The sequence below is a fragment of the Sceloporus undulatus genome, chromosome 1 (assembly GCF_019175285.1).
Source record: "Sceloporus undulatus isolate JIND9_A2432 ecotype Alabama chromosome 1, SceUnd_v1.1, whole genome shotgun sequence".
Lineage (NCBI taxonomy): Eukaryota > Metazoa > Chordata > Lepidosauria > Squamata > Phrynosomatidae > Sceloporus > Sceloporus undulatus.
In genome coordinates, this window is record NC_056522.1 from 116199543 (window position 1) to 116220387 (window position 20845).

The 20845-nt window shown below is 44.5% G+C and overlaps 1 protein-coding gene across 1 annotated transcript in view; it reads left to right on the top strand.

The window, feature by feature from the left end:
* Positions 1–20845, top strand: part of ASCC3 (activating signal cointegrator 1 complex subunit 3) — a 349893-nt gene that overhangs the window by 255534 nt on the left and 73514 nt on the right. Inside the window, exon 34 of the mRNA XM_042478523.1 lies at positions 768–893. Coding sequence (XP_042334457.1) covers positions 768–893 — 126 coding nt within the window. The remainder of the gene's footprint in view (positions 1–767; positions 894–20845) is intronic.

Sequence of the window (20845 nt, forward strand, 5' to 3'; positions counted from 1 at the left end):
ACAAATAAGCAAGCAAGCAAGTAAGTAGGTAGCAAGATGTTGCAAACTCTGTCCTGGGGTGGTGGAGTGGCCTGGTTGTTCCTCTCACATGCCAGCTCCCCCTTGAGATCCTCTCTCCCCTGGGTCTCGACATTGTACAGTTTTCCAACAATTCAAATTCCAACCTCTGGCTCCTAATGGACTTCTTTGGTTATATTACTACAGTATATTAATGAATAAGTCCTTTTAAAAATTTTGCTTATGTTATATTGCAGCTGTGGTGACACCCAGTCTTATTTCTCCCTCCTCTATATGTGTTTTTAAATTCATGCACAGAAGGTTCTCAGGCTCTGAATATGGGAGATGCTGAAAGGGCAGCTAGGTGAGATAATAGTTGGAGCAAGAGGAGCAAAACTTCATTGTTTACAACCAGCATTCTCCTGCAGAGGTACCAGAATTCCTGGTGGCTCCTTGTCTTTTATTAGTGAGTTCACTCTTAGTAGGTAAAGAAACAATAATGGTGCCATCTTTTTATCAGGACATATCTTATCTTTGAATATAACAGCAAGTTCTTCTTAAATAGCATTTTCCCCATTTTAGACATCCTAAGTGGGATCAATTTTAATAGCTGCAGTCTGATTTTACAGATTAAACAGCTAGAGCCAGATGTTAAGATTGTTTGTCTCCTACATCTGATTTGAATATTTTATGTGCATAATACCATAACAAACATGATATGAATTCTATGGTGCACTTTTTATTATTTATATATTTATTTATTTTTTTAGTTTGCTGGAGGTTTTGTCTGATCATTTAAATGCTGAAATTGCAGCTGGAACTATAAATTCAAAGCAAGATGCAATGGATTATATCACCTGGACCTATTTCTTCCGTCGCCTTATCATGAATCCTAGGTGAGTTATTAAGAAGTTGAGAGCACATGGGACTGAGTATTATTATTATTATTATTATTATTATTATTATTATTATTAACTTTTATTTATATAGCACTGTAAATTTACACAGTATGTACCCTTGACAATCTTGGCTCAAAGCTTACTCAAATGTGAACATCTTTGCCTCTTAGCTATCTTTCTTCTATAAAATTACAATAATGTGGACTTTCTCTGTCAGATTGGTAATATATGAATTAATTTTTCGCACTGTATATGAAAGAAATTATAATAGTGTGTTTTCTTCCTGCCATTTTGTTTGTTTCTTTGTTTGTTTTGCTATATCCAGTCCCTGAGGAAGAAGAGGGAGAATAAACAGGAGGCCTTACTTTTAGGGTTTCCTGTACTTTATCCTTCCTCCTTTTTCTTGTCCAGTCCTTCTATGGAGTACTACATGTGGAAGCAGCCTTAAATATATGAAACACTAAATCAGAAGTGTACATTCAAATAGAAATTCTGCCTATCTACATTGTATCAAATTCAATGAAATGTGTCCTTTTGTTTATATATTCTGTTGTAAGCAATGCCATAGAGGGAGATATATAAAGAGAGAGAGAGAGAGAGAGAGAGAAGATGGATAGATGCCCCTCTGTTTTCACGAGGGATCCATTCTGGACCCCTTGCAAAAATGGAAGAATATTAGAATCACAGCTATTTACATATTTTCTCTCAGAAGCTACTCTGTTGTGAATGTCGGCTGCATCTGCACTGCAGAAATAATCTAGGTTAACACTAGTTTAGCAGCCATGGCTCAATGCTATAGAATTCTGGTGCTTCAACAAACTACAGTTCCCAGAATAAAACCAAATCCATAAAAATGCTTAGTTTCACACAAGGGACTTTAACTTAAATACTGACTTTTTTTTAACGTGGCTCTTCGTAAGCTGCTTTTGAAACACCCACTAGTTTCAAAATAAGTGTTCTGTGTGATATGAAAATGCACTTGTTTGAAGGGGGACAGATTTATTGGACTCGTTGAACTACTTTCATGATCCTTTGGATTCTAGCTTTCTTTCATTCATCTGAAGTAATGATCTGAATTTATTGCAAAAGACTGTATCATAAAATTGAGGCAGGGGGAACACTTTTATGTTAAGATTTAATGAACATGTTTGTCATAGTAATACAGGTAGCAAATATGGCAAGTTTTAAAACACAATTCCTCTAGAAATCCATCTAAAAACATCAGTTTAAATAGGTTGTTGTTAAATAGATTATGGATAACAGTTTTTGAAAGTGAGTTAAATATTCAGCCACATTATCAGAAGACTATGTTAACTAGTCTTGAACACCAGCTGGGTAAAAAAAGCACCAATGAAATGGTAGCCATCTGCAGAACAAATGTTCTTGAAGTTATTGATTGTTATCAGTAAAGATATGGATTATAATTATGATGTTACAAAAATTGGATAACTTTCCAAACTAAACTCCATTTTGAGCAATAGGAACAAGCAATATGGCTTTATGCATGGAGAGCACCTAATATAACTCATTCATTAGAAACATATCCTTCCTCTCTGCTGGTAAATCTAATTTTAAAAACTTAAAAACATTATTAATTAAAATTATCTGAGATAATGATTTATTACTTTAGATTTTAATGGGTATGGTTTTAAATTCTCTTTATTTTTTATTGATGCATTATCATAAGGTACAGTTTTCTGTGCGTGTGTGTGTGTGTTTGTCACTGACCCTGATCCAAAGAAAGTTCTGTTTAAATCATTATAATTTAAGTTAGAAGCTACTAATTTAAGTCCTTCGATTTCATGAAAATCAAGAAAAGATTTATAGCCAAAGAAGTATAGTCTTTGCTTTATATTTTAATCTTTTTATTTGTTTTTGTAACATACAGTATTTGTCTTGATTTACTATCATATTAGAATTGAAACACCTTTCAGTTACCTCATTTTTTGATTCATTATTTTCCCCAAAAAAATCAGTGTCAGCAAATGTATGTTAAAATTGCTGGTAGGGGTCCCACAGGGGTCTGTCCTGGGCCCAGTGCTATTAAACATCTTTATCAATGACTTGGAGGACAAAATTGGGGGCATACTTATCAAATTTGCAGATGACACCAAATTAGGAGGAGTAGCTAATACCCCAGAGGACAGGATCAAGATTCAAAATGACCTGAACAGACTAGAAAACTGGGCCAAAGCTAACAAAATGAAATTCAACACAGAGAAATGTAAGGTACTGCACTTAGGGAGGAAAAATGAAATGCACAGATATAGGATGGGGGACACCTGGCTGAATGAAACTACGTGTGAAAGGGATCTAGGAGTCCAAGTAGACCAGAAGTTGAACATGAGTCAACAGTGCGATGCGGCAGCTAACAAGGCCAATGCGATTTTAGGCTGCATCAATAGAAGTATAGTGTCTAGATCAAGGGAAGTAATAGTGCCACTCTATTCTGCCTTGGTCAGGCCCCACCTGGAATATTGTGTCCAGTTCTGGGCAGCACAATTAAAAAAGGACATTGAGAAACTAGAGCGTGTCCAAAGGAGGGAGACTAAAATAGTGGAGGGTCTGGAAACCATGTCCTATGAGGTACGACTTAGGGAGCTGGGGAGGTTTAGCCTGGAGAAGAGAAGGTTAAGAGGTGATATGATAGCCCTGTTTAAATATTTGAAGGGATGTCATATTGATGAGGGAGCAAGCTTGTTTTCTGCTGCTCCAGAGACTAGGACCCGGAGCAGTGGATGCAAGCTACAGGAAAAGAGATTCCACCTTAACATTAGGAGGAACTTCCTGACAGTAAGGGCTGTTCGACAGTGGAACAAACTCCCTCTGAGTGTAGTGGAGTCTCCTTCCTTAGAGGCCTTTAAACAGAGGCTAGATGGCCATCTTTTGGGGATGTTTTGATTTAGATTTCCTGCATGGCAGGGGGTTGGACTGGATGGCCCTTGCGATGTCTTCCAACTCTACGGTTCTATGATTCTATGGTAGGCAGCTGGAGTGGCTAAAAGAATTGTTGAATGGTCAGTTTATTTAACAAAGATTATAAATAGACCTTGAAAGACAAATGAAACAATCAGCGTTGATGAAGGATCTACATGTCTTGCAATGTGCTGTAACTGGTTTTTCTAGAGGTTTTTCCTCCGGTCTATTCAAGCACATTTCAAAATATCTTTGGTTCTATTAGAAAATATTTTTGTTGGTTTCTAAGAAACCCAGGATGCAGTGTGATTTATTGTACTCATTCCCAAAGTCCTGCTTAGTGTTTTTGTAGTCTGCCTCCAGAGAAGGTATTCATCACCAATCTTGCATCAGTGGTTTTGGTTGTTGTTATTTTGTACCTTCAAGTAAATTCTGACATATAGCAACTCTTAAGGCAAACCTATCATGGGTTTTCTTGGCAAGATTTGTTCAGAGGAGGTTTGCCATTGCCTTTCCCTGAGTCTGACTTGCCCAAGGTTACCCAGTGGGTTTCATCTCTGAGCTGGAAATCAAACCCTGGTCATAGTCCAACACTCACCAATGTTACTGGCTTCCAGTTTCCTTCCAAGCTTAATTCAAGGTACTGGCCTGACCCCAGTCCTAAACAGTGGGCCCACAATTTGAGATCTTCACCAGGTACCTTTTTTACTATCAAGGAAGCTAAAGATTATAGCATGTGAAATCCACACCAGCAAGGACGTAGCCGGGGGGGGGGTTGGGGGGTCGGAACCCCCCTATCAGGCCCTGGGGGCATTCAAGCTCCTTCCTCCCCTCCCCCTCCCCTCCATAAACCACAGCGAGGGAACAGAGGAAAGACAAAACAAAAGTTCCCTCTTTCCCTCTGCTCCGTGGCTTTAATGAGGGGGGGAGGAGGGAGGAGGAAGAGAGGGAGAGAGAGAGAGAGAAAGAGGGAGTCCCTATGACTCCTTTCGCTTTCGTTTCCTTCAGAGTCCGGCTTCCACTCCTCCTCCTCCTCCTCCCCCCCCCTTCCTCCCTCAGGGAGAACTGAAGAAAAGAAGGAAAAGGTGACTTCTAACTTTTAGCTGTTATATCCATGTACAATATAGTATAATAATAATAATAATAATAATAATAATAATAATAATAATAATAATATCCCTTACCCCAAATGCTGAGGATTAGATGTATTTTGGATTTTGGAGTTTTCCAGAGTTTGGTATATACAGTATGTCTAATGGGATATTATACTGGGAGATGGGATCCATGTATGTTTCATATGCATCTCATAGACATAGACTGAAGCTAATTTAATGCACAATATTTTTAAAATAATGTTGTGCTTCTGCATACTGAGCTACAGCAAAACCCTGAGACCACTATGCCTTGGATAATTCAATAATTCAGTAATTGATCTAAACCTTCAGGATTTCCAAGTTTCCTTGAGTTGGGGGTCAGACCAGATGCTCTCAGGGTCAGTTTGGGGTTTTGGAAGTCCAGAGAAAGGAGACTCATACTCTACTCTGGACATTTCTCCTGAGAATGGACTCATGTTTTCAAAAACAATCATTTCTGGATTTTTGCAACAACAAAAAAGAGGAAGGTCTGTGATGCAAAAAGGCAAGAGGCTTCCTTCCAGCCTTGTTTTTTCTCTTTTTAAAAGACAAATAGAATAAAATACAGTTAGCTGGCCCTTTTTCAGCATGTCAATGGGGGTGCTTTGATGGAGAGTTCCTGCATGGCAGAATGGGGTTGGACTGGATGGCCCTTCTTGGGGTCTCTTCTGACTCTATGATTTTATGATTAATTAATTAATATATGGAATCAATCTAAGATGATGAATCGGGGCTGTGGAGTCCTATGGCCCTGCTCCAGGCAATGCTAGACTGCAGGCCCCATCATCCAGCAGCACCACAGACTGATGGGAACTGCAGTTTAATAAGGCTGCACACTGCAGAAATAATCCAGTTCGACACTGCTTTAATGCTATGGAAAATCCTGCAATTTGTAGTATGTTTTGTGCCACCAGAGCTCTCTGACAAAGAAGGCTAAATGTCTAACAAAACTACAATACCCAGATGTTGTTGTTGTTGTTATTTTCTTGTATCCCGCCTTTCTCCCAATATACAGACTCAAGGTGGTGATTTTCCATAGCATTAATCTATAGTATATCTTTCTACAATGTAGATGGACACCTCCATTACATAATTTGTTGAGGATGCTTTGACTGGGAGTTCCTGCATGGCAGAATGGGGTTGGACTGGATCAGGGCCCTTCTAGGGGTCTCTTCTAACTCTATGATTCCATGATTCTGTAGCACTCTGAGCCTACTGTGATTTTAATAGTTTTTAAACGTATAAAGGTATTAAGTCTTATAATGTAAGCCATGCACCGATGGACTATTGCACTATAATTTTTTATTGATTGATTTTATACCCTGCCTTTCTCCCAAAATAGGATTCTCTTAAAGGGGTTTGTTTAATATAAAAAGAAAGGAACGTATAATGGCTTGGAATTAAAAATTATGATAGATAGATAGATAGATAGATAGATAGATAGATAGATAGATAGATAGGTAGGTAGGTCTTGGAATTAAAAGGGGTGTGTGTGTGTGTCTCAAAATTAAAAATCCCTCTTGGAAGTGGGAATGAAATGTGTGGATGCAGCCTGGGTTCGTAGCTCAGCTCAGATGTTGGAATACAGTGTCTCAAAGCGTGAGCAGAGTGTCTCTGAGCATGAACAGAGTGGCTGCCGCTCATTGCTTGAGCAGCTGCACTTTGCTTTATCAAGCTGAATTTATCTGATGTAAACGCCTTCAGAGGAAGGACTCAGTTTGCATCTGCACTGAAAAAATAATCCAGTTTGATGCCACTTTAACTGCCCTTGGCTCCATGTTGTGAAATGCTGGGATTTGTAGTTTGTTGTGGCACCTGACAGATGACTCAACTACAGTTCCCAAGATTCCATTGCACGAAGCCATAACGGAAGTTAAAGTGGTGCCATCAAGGTGTCGAGGGTAAACGCTTGACCCTCTTTTTGTGTCTTGGGGGGGGGCTCTTAGCCTCTCAAAATGGTGGCACTAAGTCTTGACCCCCCCCCCTTCCCAAAATCCTGGCTACGTCCTTGACACCAGGCTACACATGGGTGTTAACTGTCAGCGATGGATCTGATCACATTGCTCCATGCCCGGGCAGTAGACAGCCCATATCCAACCTGGGCTTCTTCGGCAGCTTTTCATTAATGGGATTTTTCCCTTCTTGAAAAGGTGCTGGAGAAGCCTGGGTTGGACAAGCTGCCTATTGTCTGGGCACAGAGCAATGTGATAAGATCCGTCACTAACAGTTAAAACCCACATGTAACCCAGCACGGATTTTGTCTGTAATAATCTCCATTTTTGGTAGGAACACGTGACCAGTCTTTCTCTCTAGAAATGTGGAACTTCCTCCCATGGAAGGTTAGGGTGGCATCATTCCTCTTGAGCATATTGCAAGAAGCAGAGTCTGTATTATTTCATATAGTTTTCCATCCTTAAAACTAGGAATGTCTGCCTTAACTTCACGGTCATATGTATATGCATGTTGTAGCCTGAGTCTGGTTTTAAATAATGTTTTTATCTGTTTATATTTAATGATTTAAATTAGGTTTTTTTAATGTTGCCCATTGCCTCAAGGATGTTGGTAGGTTAATTTATAATAAACAAATACTTTAAATAAATAAATAAACATTTAAGCAGCAGAAGTTTATATGTCCAATGTGGGCATTCTGTTTTATTTACATACACATTATCCAGCATAAAAATGAAGGGGTGGCAATTCATATATAATTCTTTGACTGCAGTCTTGTGTACATCTAAACCTTACTGAACATAACAGAACCTTCTTTCTTAAAATACATAATGCTGTGCTGCAGATGCATCATGGAGTCTTGCTGGCTCATTGAGGTGCAAGTCTGTAGCTTGAAATCACAAGCTTGCTTTGAAGTATCATTGTCATGTTGCAATAGTTGTAAAAGTAATTTAAAGACATAATCTATAGACTGTCAGTAGTCTACTGCACATCTTATATCAATTATGATCAGTCTAAAGCCCTACATAGGTATTATCCACTTCACTTCCTTTCACACAGGAGCAGGGTAACACTGAGCTGCACCTTCTCTGTTATCATTTTTCTGGAAGGCAACTCAGCTGTAGGAGGTTTCTGTTGTGAATGATCTCTGTGTGTACAGCAACACTGGGAAATGATCAGTTGTGCTCATGTAGAAAGTCCACGTGAATACAAACAGCCCCTCTTTAAATGTGCCATTTTCCATGTTAGGAAAGTAAAGACAGTGGATATGGTGTGATGTTCCCCTTTACTCCCTTGTTGAAGAGTACATGATGAGAAACACTTCAGCTGAATCTATTTAGTACCAGAGGGTTATGTCTAGTGTATTATATCATTCTACTGGTCAGTCTTCAGCTTGGATTTTTTCAGTTCTCCACTATTCTTGAATTTTCAGGAATAAGGGTCAGTATACATTTCCATCTTTTTCTATTTTCAATTTTTTCTTTCTTTTTCTCTATATTTAGTATTTCTTCATTTTACTTCTAGTTTCCTTCCAGTCATATCTTAACCTAATCCAGTTGGGGAGAAACTGTTTCATTGGCTTTCTTCCAGGATTGAACTGAAGAACATGTCCAATCCCCTGTTCTCCTTTAGCCATGTGTCCTTGCAGATGTCAGTTTTCCCTTCTCCTCTCACATATTTTCCATTGTAGGTAGTTGAAGTAGAGCAACATATCCCATTACTACTCTCAATCTTGATTCAAGGCACTAATGTTGACCCTCCAAATCTACCCAAAATCCCCACTGGGTATGGAAATGGGTTAGGGCAGGGAATCACATTGTTATTTCCAATCTAGATTCCCTCACCTGCAGCTTGCCTTCCTATTTTTTTTCCTCTGTGGCAGTAAGTATGCCATCCTGTATGTCACAACACAGTGAAAACCATTCTTCTTTTAAAAAGAGAGACTGTTTTGGTGGCCTGCATCTCCAAAGACTCCTCTGTTCTTCTGCTTTTCCACAGAGCTGTGCTTGAAAGAGACAACAGGGCAGAGAACAGCATCTGTTTAATAACTGTGTCAAGCAGGTGTCCCAAAAGTGAATGATCAAAATGTGACTATCCCAGAGCAAACACCCAACACTGATTTTGTGTCCCAAGTGTCCTTGGGGAGGGGGAATGTTTTCAAGCCTACCTGGAAACATTGCTACCTTTTCAACTAGTTAATTCTATGGGGATGAGAATGCTTTGAGCTTGATGTGGGAATATGTTATAAAATCATTTTCTTTGTTTCTGGTGGTGTATTGGCAGACATAATGTTCTCAGTCTATTAACAAATGTTTGGTCAGAACCAAATCTTAGCCTGTATAGCTGTCATAACAACAACAAAGCAAAGAGTGCAACGGTCATAACTCACTACTGTGAAAAACTGTACATGTGCTGTTTAATTTTTGTACTATGCACCCATATTTGGATGTTGCAATTATATCTATTTTTAATATGTATACTCTTTGATCTTCAAATGTTTAAGATTATTGGAAAGTGTATTTTGATACAATAAAACAACAGTGAAACGTTTTCAAATACTCAAGGTGCGGGATCACTTAGGGAATTTTTTTATAGGAGCTTAATAAAATGTGGTAGAAAGGAGGCAAATGAATAAAAATGACCATTGTATTTGCAGATGAAAATTCAATAAGGCTGCAGTGTGTGGTTACTGTTTTTTTCATCAACTATAATGCATACCTTTTCCTCAGCTGTAATGTAAGCCCTCTAAATTGTAATCACTGTTACTAAATCTAGTGAGCTGTGTTCAGTCATGTCATTGTGTTAATGCAAGCTTTGTTGTGCTAGCAGTTCTGCATTTTCAGAATTAGCCCAGGAATCATCTGTAGTCCACTTTTTGTTATGCAAGACTTTGTACAGCCAGTTGCAAAATCAGTTGTACAGTTACCACCTGGAGAATAATCCAGCAGAATTAGCCGGGGGGGGGAGGGGGTTCTCTCCACTAAAGTGAAGAGAGATGTGGTGGCTCAGGTGGTTAAAACGTTGACTCTGTTAATTGCAAGATCGGCAGGTTGGCAGTTTGAGGCCCGAGTGCTGCATGATTATGGTGAGCTCTCATCACTAGTCTCAGCTTCTGCCAACCTATCAGTTTGAAAGCATGCAAATACTAGTAGATAAATAGGTACCACTCCAGTGGGAAGGTAAATAGCGTTCTGTGCAATCGTGCTAGCCACATGATCCCAAAGTAGTCTATGACAACGCTAGCTCTTCAATTTAGTAATGGAGATGAGCACCGCCCCCATTGTCAGACATGACTTGATAGCCTTGTCAATGGTGAGTACCTTTACCTTTAAAGTCAAGTTGGAATCAAGCCATTGTATTTATATTTCTTCTTCATGGTCTCTGCGAATCATACAAATGGGTTTCACTGCGCCTGCGCAGTGCTGCTCGGAACCTACTGGAATCACTGGGCAGAGTTAACTCTGCAACATATTGAAACTTTTTGGCGGTAACTCCGCCCACCCGTTATAAGGCCCCTGCCTTCCCGCTCTTTTCCCCAGTTCCTTTTTTCCGCCGCGCTAGCTGCTTCAGGGAACTTTCGCTTGCTTCGCTTGCTTGGAATCACTTTCGTTTTTTTGACCTCGGACTGTATCTTGACCATTCTTTGTCTCCCACCCCTGGTAACTTCGGACTTTCGGACTGTTGATCTCGTTTTCGGATTCTCCCATTGGCTTTGACGACTTCGGAAATGCCTGCGCCTTTCAAGAAGTGCGACATTTGCGGGGGCAAGGTGCCCGTCCAGGACCCGCACTCCTCCTGCCTGCTGTGCCTGGGCAAAGACCATGACACCAAGGCCTGTCTGCTTTGCAGATCCCTCTCCTCTCAGGCTCGGAAAAACCGTGAGTCCCGGCTCACTTCGGCGATCGCCCTGGGGAAGGTCCAAGAGGGAGGTTCGCGGTCATCTTCTGTCCCGCCTTTGGCGCCCCCCACCTCTTCTTCTCGGGCAAGTGTGTCCAGCGTTGGATCGGGGAGAGCCGCCGTTCCCAGCGTGGTGTGTGTCCCGGCCGGGACCCCTTCCACCACCTCCGATGTGGCTCGTGGCTCCAAACCGCCCAGTGCCACCGACAAACCCTCCAAGCGCCCCCACAAGTCGTCGGGGACTGAGGGTACCGAGCCGGAGGGCTCGCGTCCGAAGAAGGCCACCGAGCCGGAGGTCCACCTCGCATCGCCTTCATCCTCCAAGGCATCCAAGGAATCGCGCCATGCGAAGCCTAAGGAGTTGGCTGGGCCTATGGAAAGGGCAAAGTCCCCAAGGCCTTCGTCGTCGGCAGCGGCTGCTGTCCTCCTGTACCTCCCGGACACCCCGTTCTTTCCGACGGAGGAGCTTCCCAGGCCGGGGAAAAGGAGGCACCACGACAAGCCCGGTCGTGATCCTGCCCCTAAAAAACCCAAGCCCTCCAAGGATCGGCCCGCCACCGATCCACCGAAGGCGAAGGAGAAGAAGCGCTCCCCATCCAAACGGGCCCGCGCCTCCACCTCGGCAGCTCCCCTCGACCCGGAGCCGACACCGGTAGACCGGGGGACCCCGGTGCCGGACACGCCTCTGCCTCTGTCGACCATGGACTTTGTCCACGGGACGGACGACACCGTTCTTCCTCGCTCCCCGGAGCACCGGTCGCCCTCCCACCCGGCAACCGACGATGAGGAGGACCAGCCCCGCGGCCAGGATGTTCCCGACCTCTTTTTCGACACGCAGTCGCGCCGGTACTACGTGTCGGTCTCGGAGGACAGAGCGATGAAGGAGTTCACCAGGCTGAACCCTCATCCCGTAGACCGGGCCACCCCGTCCAGATCAGTCCCGACCATGTCGGTCTACGAGAGGTCGCCGTCTCCACCTCGCAGGCGTTCCCGGTCTTCGGCTGACCTGGCTCCAACCCGCTCGAGGTCCCAGGTTCGAGTGACGGACCCTCTCTCCTCCGACCTGGACTCCGAAGATGAGCCGCTGCTTCCTTCTGAGGCACCCTCGGACGAGGATGTCCTCTCGGACCCGGCCTCCCCCCAGAGGATGCACAACCCGGAGCCATCTTCCCCATCTAACGACGTCAGGTCCTTCACCGAACACGTCGTCAAGATGGCGAGGGCCCTCGACATCGAGCTCGCTTCCGCGGAAGACGACGCTGAGGACCCGGTTGAGCGTCGGGTGCACGGACGAGTGCCTACTCCGCCTTGCCTGCCTCTCCTTCCCTCGCTCCAGACCATCGTGAAGAGGTCCTGGGAATCTCCAGCCACCCTGTCGGCGCCCTCCCGCAAGGTAGAGTCGCTCTACAGAGTCGCTCCGGCGAGTTGCCCTTGGTTGGCCGACCACCCCAGGCCGAACTCTGCCATTGTGGAGGGAGCCCAGCAGGCGACCTCCCCTGTCGACCGGGAGGCGAAGAAGGTGGACGGACTGGCCAAGAAGGCGTATTCGGCATCGGCTCTTGGGGTCAAGGCCGCCAGCTACACCGCTTGCATGGGGGCCTACATCCAGACCCTCATGGAACGGATCTCCCCCCTCGTTCCGGACGTCCCAGATGACATCCAGAGGCAGCTGGTGGAGATCAGGGACGAGGCCCATTCCATTGGAAGTTGGCTCATCACCACCTCCAGGAATATGGCAGACTGCTCCGGGAGGGCCATGTCAGCATCCATGGCGCTCCGACGCCACGCCTGGCTGAGGGCCTCTGACCTCAACCCTACGGTCAGGGCGGCCATCGAAGACATGCCGCTCGATGGGACCGGGCTCTTCCACGCCGAGACCGATGACCACCTGAACCGCAAGTTCAGGATGAAAGCGGTGGCGAAGAAGCACGACATGTCCTCAGCACCGGCTTCTCCGTTCCGGAAGCGTCAGCGCCCGTGGCAGCCGCAAGGTCAGTCACAGGGGACCTTCCCCCGGGATCGGCAGTCCCAGCAGCAGGGCTCCCAGAGACACCGCTTTCCCTCGCAGTCTTCCTCCTCCTCTGGCCGTCGCAACTTCCCGCCTTGGTACAGCAAGTCCCGCCGGCAGGACACCGACCAGGGGAAGAAGAGAGCCTGAAGGGACGCAGCGCGCTTCGTCTCTCCTTCACCCCTCTTCTTTTTGGACATTCTGAGGCCCTTCGCTAACACCTGGGCCTCTATAACATCGGACTCGTGGGTTCTCAACATCGTCCGTAGGGGTTATGCCCTCGAGTTCCAAGAGCTCCCTCCAACTGGAGCCTTCATGTCCACTCCCCCCTCGGACACCCTTCTCGACGAAGTGCGCACCTTGCTTGGTAAAGGGGCAATCTCCCCTTTGCCGCCCGACCAATGTTCTCGGGCCTTTTTCTCCAGGTACTTCACGGTACCAAAATCGGATGGGGGCATCAGGCCCATCCTGGACTTGAGACAATTGAACTTGTTTCTGGACTACCGCCGTTTTCGAATGGTAACCTTGGCTTCCATTCTGCCTCTGCTCCACCAGGGCCTGTGGTTCGCGACCGTCGACCTGAAGGACGCCTACTTCCACATCGGGATCCGAGAGTCCCACCGGAGATTCCTCGCCTTCGCTGTCAGCTCCACCGCGTACCACTACAACGTGCTTCCTTTCGGCTTGGCCACGGCCCCACGAGTCTTCACAAAGTGCATGGCACCGGTGGTGGCATACCTTCATCAGAAGGGCTTCATGGTCTTTCCCTACCTGGACGACTGGCTGTTTGCAGCCGAATCCCAAGACGAGCTGCACCTCTTGGACTCCCTCGGGCTGGTCGTCAACAGGGAAAAGTCCCACTTCACACCGACCAGACAGGTCAAGTTCATCGGGGCCATCCTCGACTCTGAAAACTGCCTAGCCTTCCTCCCTCCGGACCGGTTTCAGGCCCTGACCACGTCCCTCAGGCCGTGCATCTCCCACAGAAGGGTGAGAGCCAGAGACATCCAAGTCGCCCTGGGCCACATGGCATCGACGACTTTCGTCACCCCCTGGGCAAGACTTCGTCTTCGACCTCTCCAATGCTGGTTCCTCTCCGTCTTCTCTCCGTTGGAGGACCCTCCTTCGAAGTGGCTCACGGTACCGAGACCGGTGGCCGCTTCCCTCAAATGGTGGCTAGACAACTCCAACGTCTGCACCAGGATGCCCTTTCATCAGCCCCAGGCACAACTGACGCTGACAACCGATGCATCCCTGGAGGGATGGGGCGCCCACCTGCTCGACCTCGTCGTCAAAGACAGGTGGTCCACACAAGACAAGCTCCTCCACATCAACGCTTTGGAGATGCTCGCAGTGGAGAAGGCTTTGAGGGCGTTCGAGTTCGCTGTCACGGGAAGAGTGGTCCTCCTGAGGACGGACAACACCACCGTGATGTACTACATCAACAAACAAGGTGGTACCAGGTCCAGGACCCTGCTCGGCCTCACGCTCCGCATCTGGGACTGGTGCATCCAGAGGCGCGTCCTCCTCCAGGCGATCCACCTTCCCGGGGAGGACAACGAGCTGGCAGATCGCCTCAGCAGATCTCCATCGGTGTGCCACGAGTTGAGGCTCCATCCCGAGACGGTCAGCGACCTCTTCGATCGGTGGGGAACCCCCCGAATCGACCTCTTCGCGACCAGGTGGAACAGCCACTGTCCCCAGTTCTGCTCCAGGAAGCGATTGGACGGATCCCTCGGAGACGCATTCGCTTTCCTCTGGACGGGGGAGCTCCTCTACTCCTTCCCTCCGTTCCCTCTCATCATCAGGGTGGTGTCCAAGATGACAACGGACCGCTCGCATGCGATCCTCATCACCCCGTGGTGGCCGAGACAGCCGTGGTTCGCATCCCTGCTCCACCTCTCCAGGAGATGCTTCCTCCGTCTCGATCCTCGCCAGGACGAATTCTCCACCCGGACATCGAGAGCCTGCCGCTGGTAGCCTGGAGGATTCGGCCCTGACTGCCCTGCCGGAGGCAGTAAGGACGGTGATCCTGGCTGCAAGGAAACCTTCCACCCAGCGCTCTTATGCCCTGAAATGGAGGAGATTTTGCCTCTTCCTTGACCAAAAGGGCTTGCCTCCTGCACAGGTGTCCACTCCAGTGGTGCTGGAGTTTTTGATGGCACTGTTGGATGGAGGGCTGTCCCTCACATCCATCAAATGCTACCTGTCTGCCATTTGTGCCAAATACCAGTTCCGGGGGAGGGTTTCTTTCTTCAAAGACCCCTTGGTGAAGGGGTTCCTGAAGGGTTGTGCCAACCTTTATCCTCCTGTGTCGGTACCAACGCTGGCTTGGAGTTTGGAGTCGGTACTGTCCGCTCTCCAATCCAAGCCCTTTGAACCGATGGCCACAGCGGACTTGAGACTATTGACTTGGAAAACCGCTTTCCTTGTGGCCATCACCTCTGCCCGCCGTGCGGGCGAACTCTGTGCTTTACGGAGGGACCAGCCATTCCTGAGGTTCCACAAGGACAAGGTGGTCCTCCGTACGGACATCACCTTCTTGCCGAAGGTTGTGTCTGCTTTCCACATGTGCCAGGACATTGTGTTGCCCACTCTCGCATCCAACCCGACGTCGGATGAGGAGCGACGCCTACACTCTCTTGATGTCAGGAGAGCACTGGCATTTTACCTGGACAGAACTGCTGCCTCTAGTCGGTCCGAGAGACTTTTCCAATGCTACTCGGAACCGAAGAAAGGGTTGCCTGTGTCTGCGCAGAGGTTGTCCAAATGGGTGGCTGGTACCATCCACCTCTGCTATGAACTGTTAGGCAAGCCTCTCCCTGGCAGGGTTCGGTCCCATTCCACAAGATCAATGGCAGCATCCTCTGCGTTCCTGTCAGGGATCCCCTTGGAGGATGTCTGCAAGGCCGCTGTCTGGTCCCAACCTCTGACTTTTATTAAGCACTATAGGTTGGACACCAGGGCCATCCGAGACGCAGCTTTCGGGAGGGCTGTGTTGGTTTCAGGGTTGCATTGATTGCACTACTGATGTTTTGTGTTTATTGACACTTTTTCATTGTTGAATGTTGGTTTGCACAAGCTTCATGGGACCGGTCTTGCATGACCTCTGTTCCCTCCTCAGGTTTAGCAATGTTATTGCTATTTGATCTGTGCATGAACAAAAGACTGACTCTTTTATGGTTCAAGGTGTTTTATTGTAATAAATATACCTTTGGTTTACCATAGCTTTGGTCTCAGGACACTCCCTCCGCCGCATACCTTAGCTTGTCAGTCTAAACCCATTTGTATGATTCGCAGAGACCACGAAGAAGAAGGACAGGTTGCTTACCTGTAACAGTATTTCTTCGAGTGGTCATCTGCGAATACATACAAATCCCACCCGTCCGTCCCCTCAGTGTCCTGCTCTCATTGGCTCTTTCCATCGCCTGCTTGGCGGAAAAATTACGGAACTGGGGAAAAGAGCGGGAAGGCAGGGGCCTTATAACGGGTGGGCGGAGTTACCGCCAAAAAGTTTCAATATGTTGCAGAGTTAACTCTGCCCAGTGATTCCAGTAGGTTCCGAGCAGCACTGCGCAGGCGCAGTGAAACCCATTTGTATGTATTCGCAGATGACCACTCGAAGAAATACTGTTACAGGTAAGCAACCTGTCCATAGTTCCACTCTTGCCAGAACGGCAGCATATAAATCTAGTAACTGTACAAATCTAATTTTGGGGATCCAGAACATGTTACCTGTATGTGGATCTTTCTTACTTGTAGCACAGAAACCAGTTCTGCTGGGAACAGAGTGGGGCTGGAGGAGCAACGATGTTGTAACTCAGTGCTGCTATCCAGAGGACAGTTTAGGGATGGTTCAGACTTAAACTTTTCACAATGTTGCTTTGTCAGCAGTTTTTTGTTATCTTGTCACACTGAGCAGATCATCGGGTACATTCTGGGACTTCTCATAGCACCCTTTTAAGGACAAAAGAGATGTGCAAAGGCACATATGCAGAGGCCCATTCACATGTAGAATTAATATGCTAGCAAGCACTAGGTTAGGTCACCAGTCACTGAAGTGTTAACACAATACAAATGCACTGATGTGTGGAAAATGCATTTGACTATGATGGGGTGTGCATTCAGCATTTGCACAGGTAAGTGCTTTACCCCTGACCCATTCATATCTGTATCAACACTGATGTCAAAAGGAGAGGATTAGAAGAAGGAAGAGAGCCTTGAATAGGACTAAAAATCCTTCCTGCAATCTCTTCCTGTTTAATGGTCCTCTACAACATCTGCCCTCCAGATGCAAACTGTGGTGTGAGGTGGTAAATGCAACACTGTACATTCAGGCTTCTGATGTTCTTAGTTCTCTGAACTGGAACAGTGACACTACATCATAAGTGTCATTAATGTAAGTGGAACATATCATAGTTCAAGTGTGAATTTGCTGTTTTAGGGGAGGAAACTGAAATGTTCCTGCTGTTCTGTTGTTTTGTTCTTGCTGGTCTGTTGTTTTGGAATAATTGGTGTCCTAGTATCAGTATGAAGGGAATACTAGGCTAAGATGACCTAGTATATTCATTTGGACAGTATCAAATAGGGAAAGATAATTTATCTTTACTTGTATCATTATGGAGGACAGGGAGATCTGGCAGAACAGCAAAATATTTTACTGCTTCCCATTATCTAAAACAAAAACTCTTATTCAATCAATAAAATCGATAAAATTGATAAAAATGAAAAGTGCTACAAAATCTCTCTACATGCTGATTTTACAGACTAACATGGCTATATTTCTTTTTAAAAAAATTTATTGGTTACAAAGGGTAAACACAATTAAATCACAATTCTGCTTTAAAAATACAGCTAAAATACAAATTTACGAAACTGAGGTCTCAGTCAGAACTCCCTACCAAAATCTCCTTTGACCCTGTAGTGGGACATGAGCATGAGAGTTGGAGTTTATATATTCTATAAGAGGTAGCCACTTTTTCTTGAACTGATTATAGTCCCTTGCCTCATGGTATTTTCTGACATCATCTGTATGCTTCTCCATTAACCCCCAGAACTTTGTCCACCATTGATTCATGTATAGATGACCTACTTTCCAGTTTCTGGCAATGATTAGTCTAGCTGTAACAACTTAAAAAAGCTATGATTTCTTTATGATGGAAAGGTTTATTATTAGATTGGAATATTGACAAGAGATGCAACTCGGGTGGGTTGGACCTTTTTTTGTTAATGTCTGAAATCAATTCAAATAATCTGTGTCCAAAATCGTTGAACATGCGGGCACTCCAACCACATGTGTAAATATGTTCCTCTTGCCTCACAACCCCTCCAGGACAAAGGAGATGTCTTCCTTGTCATTCATGATAGCTGAAAAGGGGTCAGGGATCATCTGTATACAACGGCTATATCTTTGAAAGTTAAAACTGTTAGCAATAAGCTTTCTTTTAGCAGAGTAGCAAATGTGTGTGCCTCAATCTGACGTTACTTCCCATGAACTTAAAAGTGACTCAAAATAAGTCAAGCAGTTTCAGATTACAAACTTAGAAAAAGTTTACTAATAGCTTTTACATTTACATGTGCATGTGGGGAGCCTATATCCATACTAACTAATGGAGAGATTAGGTAAAAGAAAGCTTCAGTCTATAACTCACCATCTTGTTGAAGAAACTGGTGGAAAAGGAGAATAATAGAGAAGGAGTGAAACTGAGAATGGAGAAGTCTTTATATGACCAATGACACTAGAAAATTTCCCAGATCACATGGTCTGGTTACTTGGATACCCAAAAGGTGTTTATGACCATGCATTTCAGAGGATAGGAAGAGCAAATGGACAGGAAAAACCCCCAGAAGGATTTCATATGTAATAAATTCTACCCTATCTAAAAACCTATTGCTCTAACAGCAGGAAAGAGCATGAGAGAGAATGCTGGAATTTTCCAACACTCTTCACAGTCTTGTTTCTTCAATTGTATGCTACAGGCTGCCAACAAATACTAAGTGCTGTGGGCTGTATTTCAGAAGAAGGAGCTCACAAGACCACTTCTGAGTACTCCTTCCCTAATAAACCCTATGAAATTCATGGGTTTGCCATAAGTCAACAGGCATCTTGAAGGCATGTATACACACAATTCATCACTTTTCTTTTTTGGGCTTCCAGTAGTCCATATCTGCTTTCAACTTTGATACTTGTGGACACATCGTCATGCAACAGAAGTAGTCAAAGTGTTTCTCTAATGGAGGTGGGTGACTGCAGTAGTACCAGGATAGGTTTTAAACAGTTAGGCATTTGGAGAACTATTGACTAGAAAACAAGCATGAGTAGATCCCCTTGGAATCAATTTGCAGTTAAGCAACAAAATGGTCTGAGATTAATTGACAAGACAACTGTGTTGACATTTCAGATTGTCAGTGTAAGATACAGTACTTTCTAATATTGATGGCAGGCCATTTTAGTAATGAATTTGATTCACTTTGATTACTAGTTGAGAATGATAATGTTAGTCATTCAGAGTATAACTCAGTGACAAATGACACCTTTCTCTTACAAATGAGCTGGTTCTCCAGAGAGCACCTGATTTCTTTCCCAGTGAGGCTTGTTGATCCACAGCTATTGGATTAGATCCAGAAAAGACATTGATTAAATAATCTTTCTGGTTTTCGATTGTTGAGGATATGCTTAGAATAATGGATTTCACCTAAGCCTGCATGTTTTAGGTTTAGAAAAAGTCAAGAAAAGGGGAATTGCAGAATGTCTCATAGTGGATAAAACAGAACCTCTTTTGAGATAATAATTATTAATATCTGCCCTTTGTTCTAAAAGATTTTTAAATAGTAATAATAATAATAAATATGTGAAGTCGAAGGCTTTCATGGCCAGCATCCATAGTTTTTTGTGAGTTTTTCAGGCTATGTGGTCATGTTCTATAAGAGTTTATTCCTGACGTTTCACCAGCATCTGTGGCTGGCATCTAATTATTAGTATTAGTATTAGTATTATAAATAGTTTATTTATATTTCCCACCTCTCCCTGTGGATCGAGGTAGGATCACATCAGTAAAAATACAACATAATACATAGATACTTCAGTAAAATGTTTTTTTAAAATTTCCCTCAAAAATGATTTGTGTCAAAAATAATCAAGAGCTGGGCTCTTGTAGATTTTTACCTCCAAGAAGTGCTCTGAATGCAAGCAAAAAATTTTCTTAATAGTCTTTTTCAGATGTCCCTGAACCGTGTTTTCATTATCTGTGTCATTACTACTACCGTATAATCTGAACATAAAAAACATGGTGTTTGTAACAAATGACTTCACAGGAGTGACAGTTATAGCAGCAACATTTCAAGGCTGATGAAAAATTTCCCAGGGAGATCTTGGGTCAGGTTTACATAAACTAAACAGGAAGCAATTGCCACCACAGTCCACATTAAACCCAAAATGTTCTGTGTAACTTCATCTACATTTTATGTCTCTGCACGTCTCGCTCTTTCTCAGCTGGTGAAATTCCACACTAGCTTAGATTAGAAAAATAAGTTCATGTTTCTTGTTGTGAGGTTGTTTAGGATATATTCACGGCTACTGTTGGGGATTGAGTTGTTTGTGTTTGTTATAAATTACTTAAAACGGTTAAAAGTTTGTTTCTTCTGAGTTCTGATTGTTTAAATCTTATGTACTTTCTAAATTTTTATGGTACATAGGGATTTGTTATTGTTTTTTTCCCAATGGGTTACTAATGGAAGTTAGCCTGTCTACCCCATGTGCTAGATGCTGTTAGTATAAAATTGCCTTTGACTTTCACACCTCTCAGGGGACGAGTAATTGTTGTGTTCAAACAGCCTGTAATTGTGATCCCGCTGGCTTTCTCAGTACGCTTCTGGCTATTAGAATCATTAAACAACTCAGCACCTGTTAACAGCATTGTAAATATTCAACCTTGCTTGTGGGCAGGTTGAACTGAATATAGGAGAAGGCTTACAGAGCCCAGCCTCATAAATTAGAGCTCCTGACAAGTCAATTATCGTGAAACTGGGTTTCACTGTGAAATAAA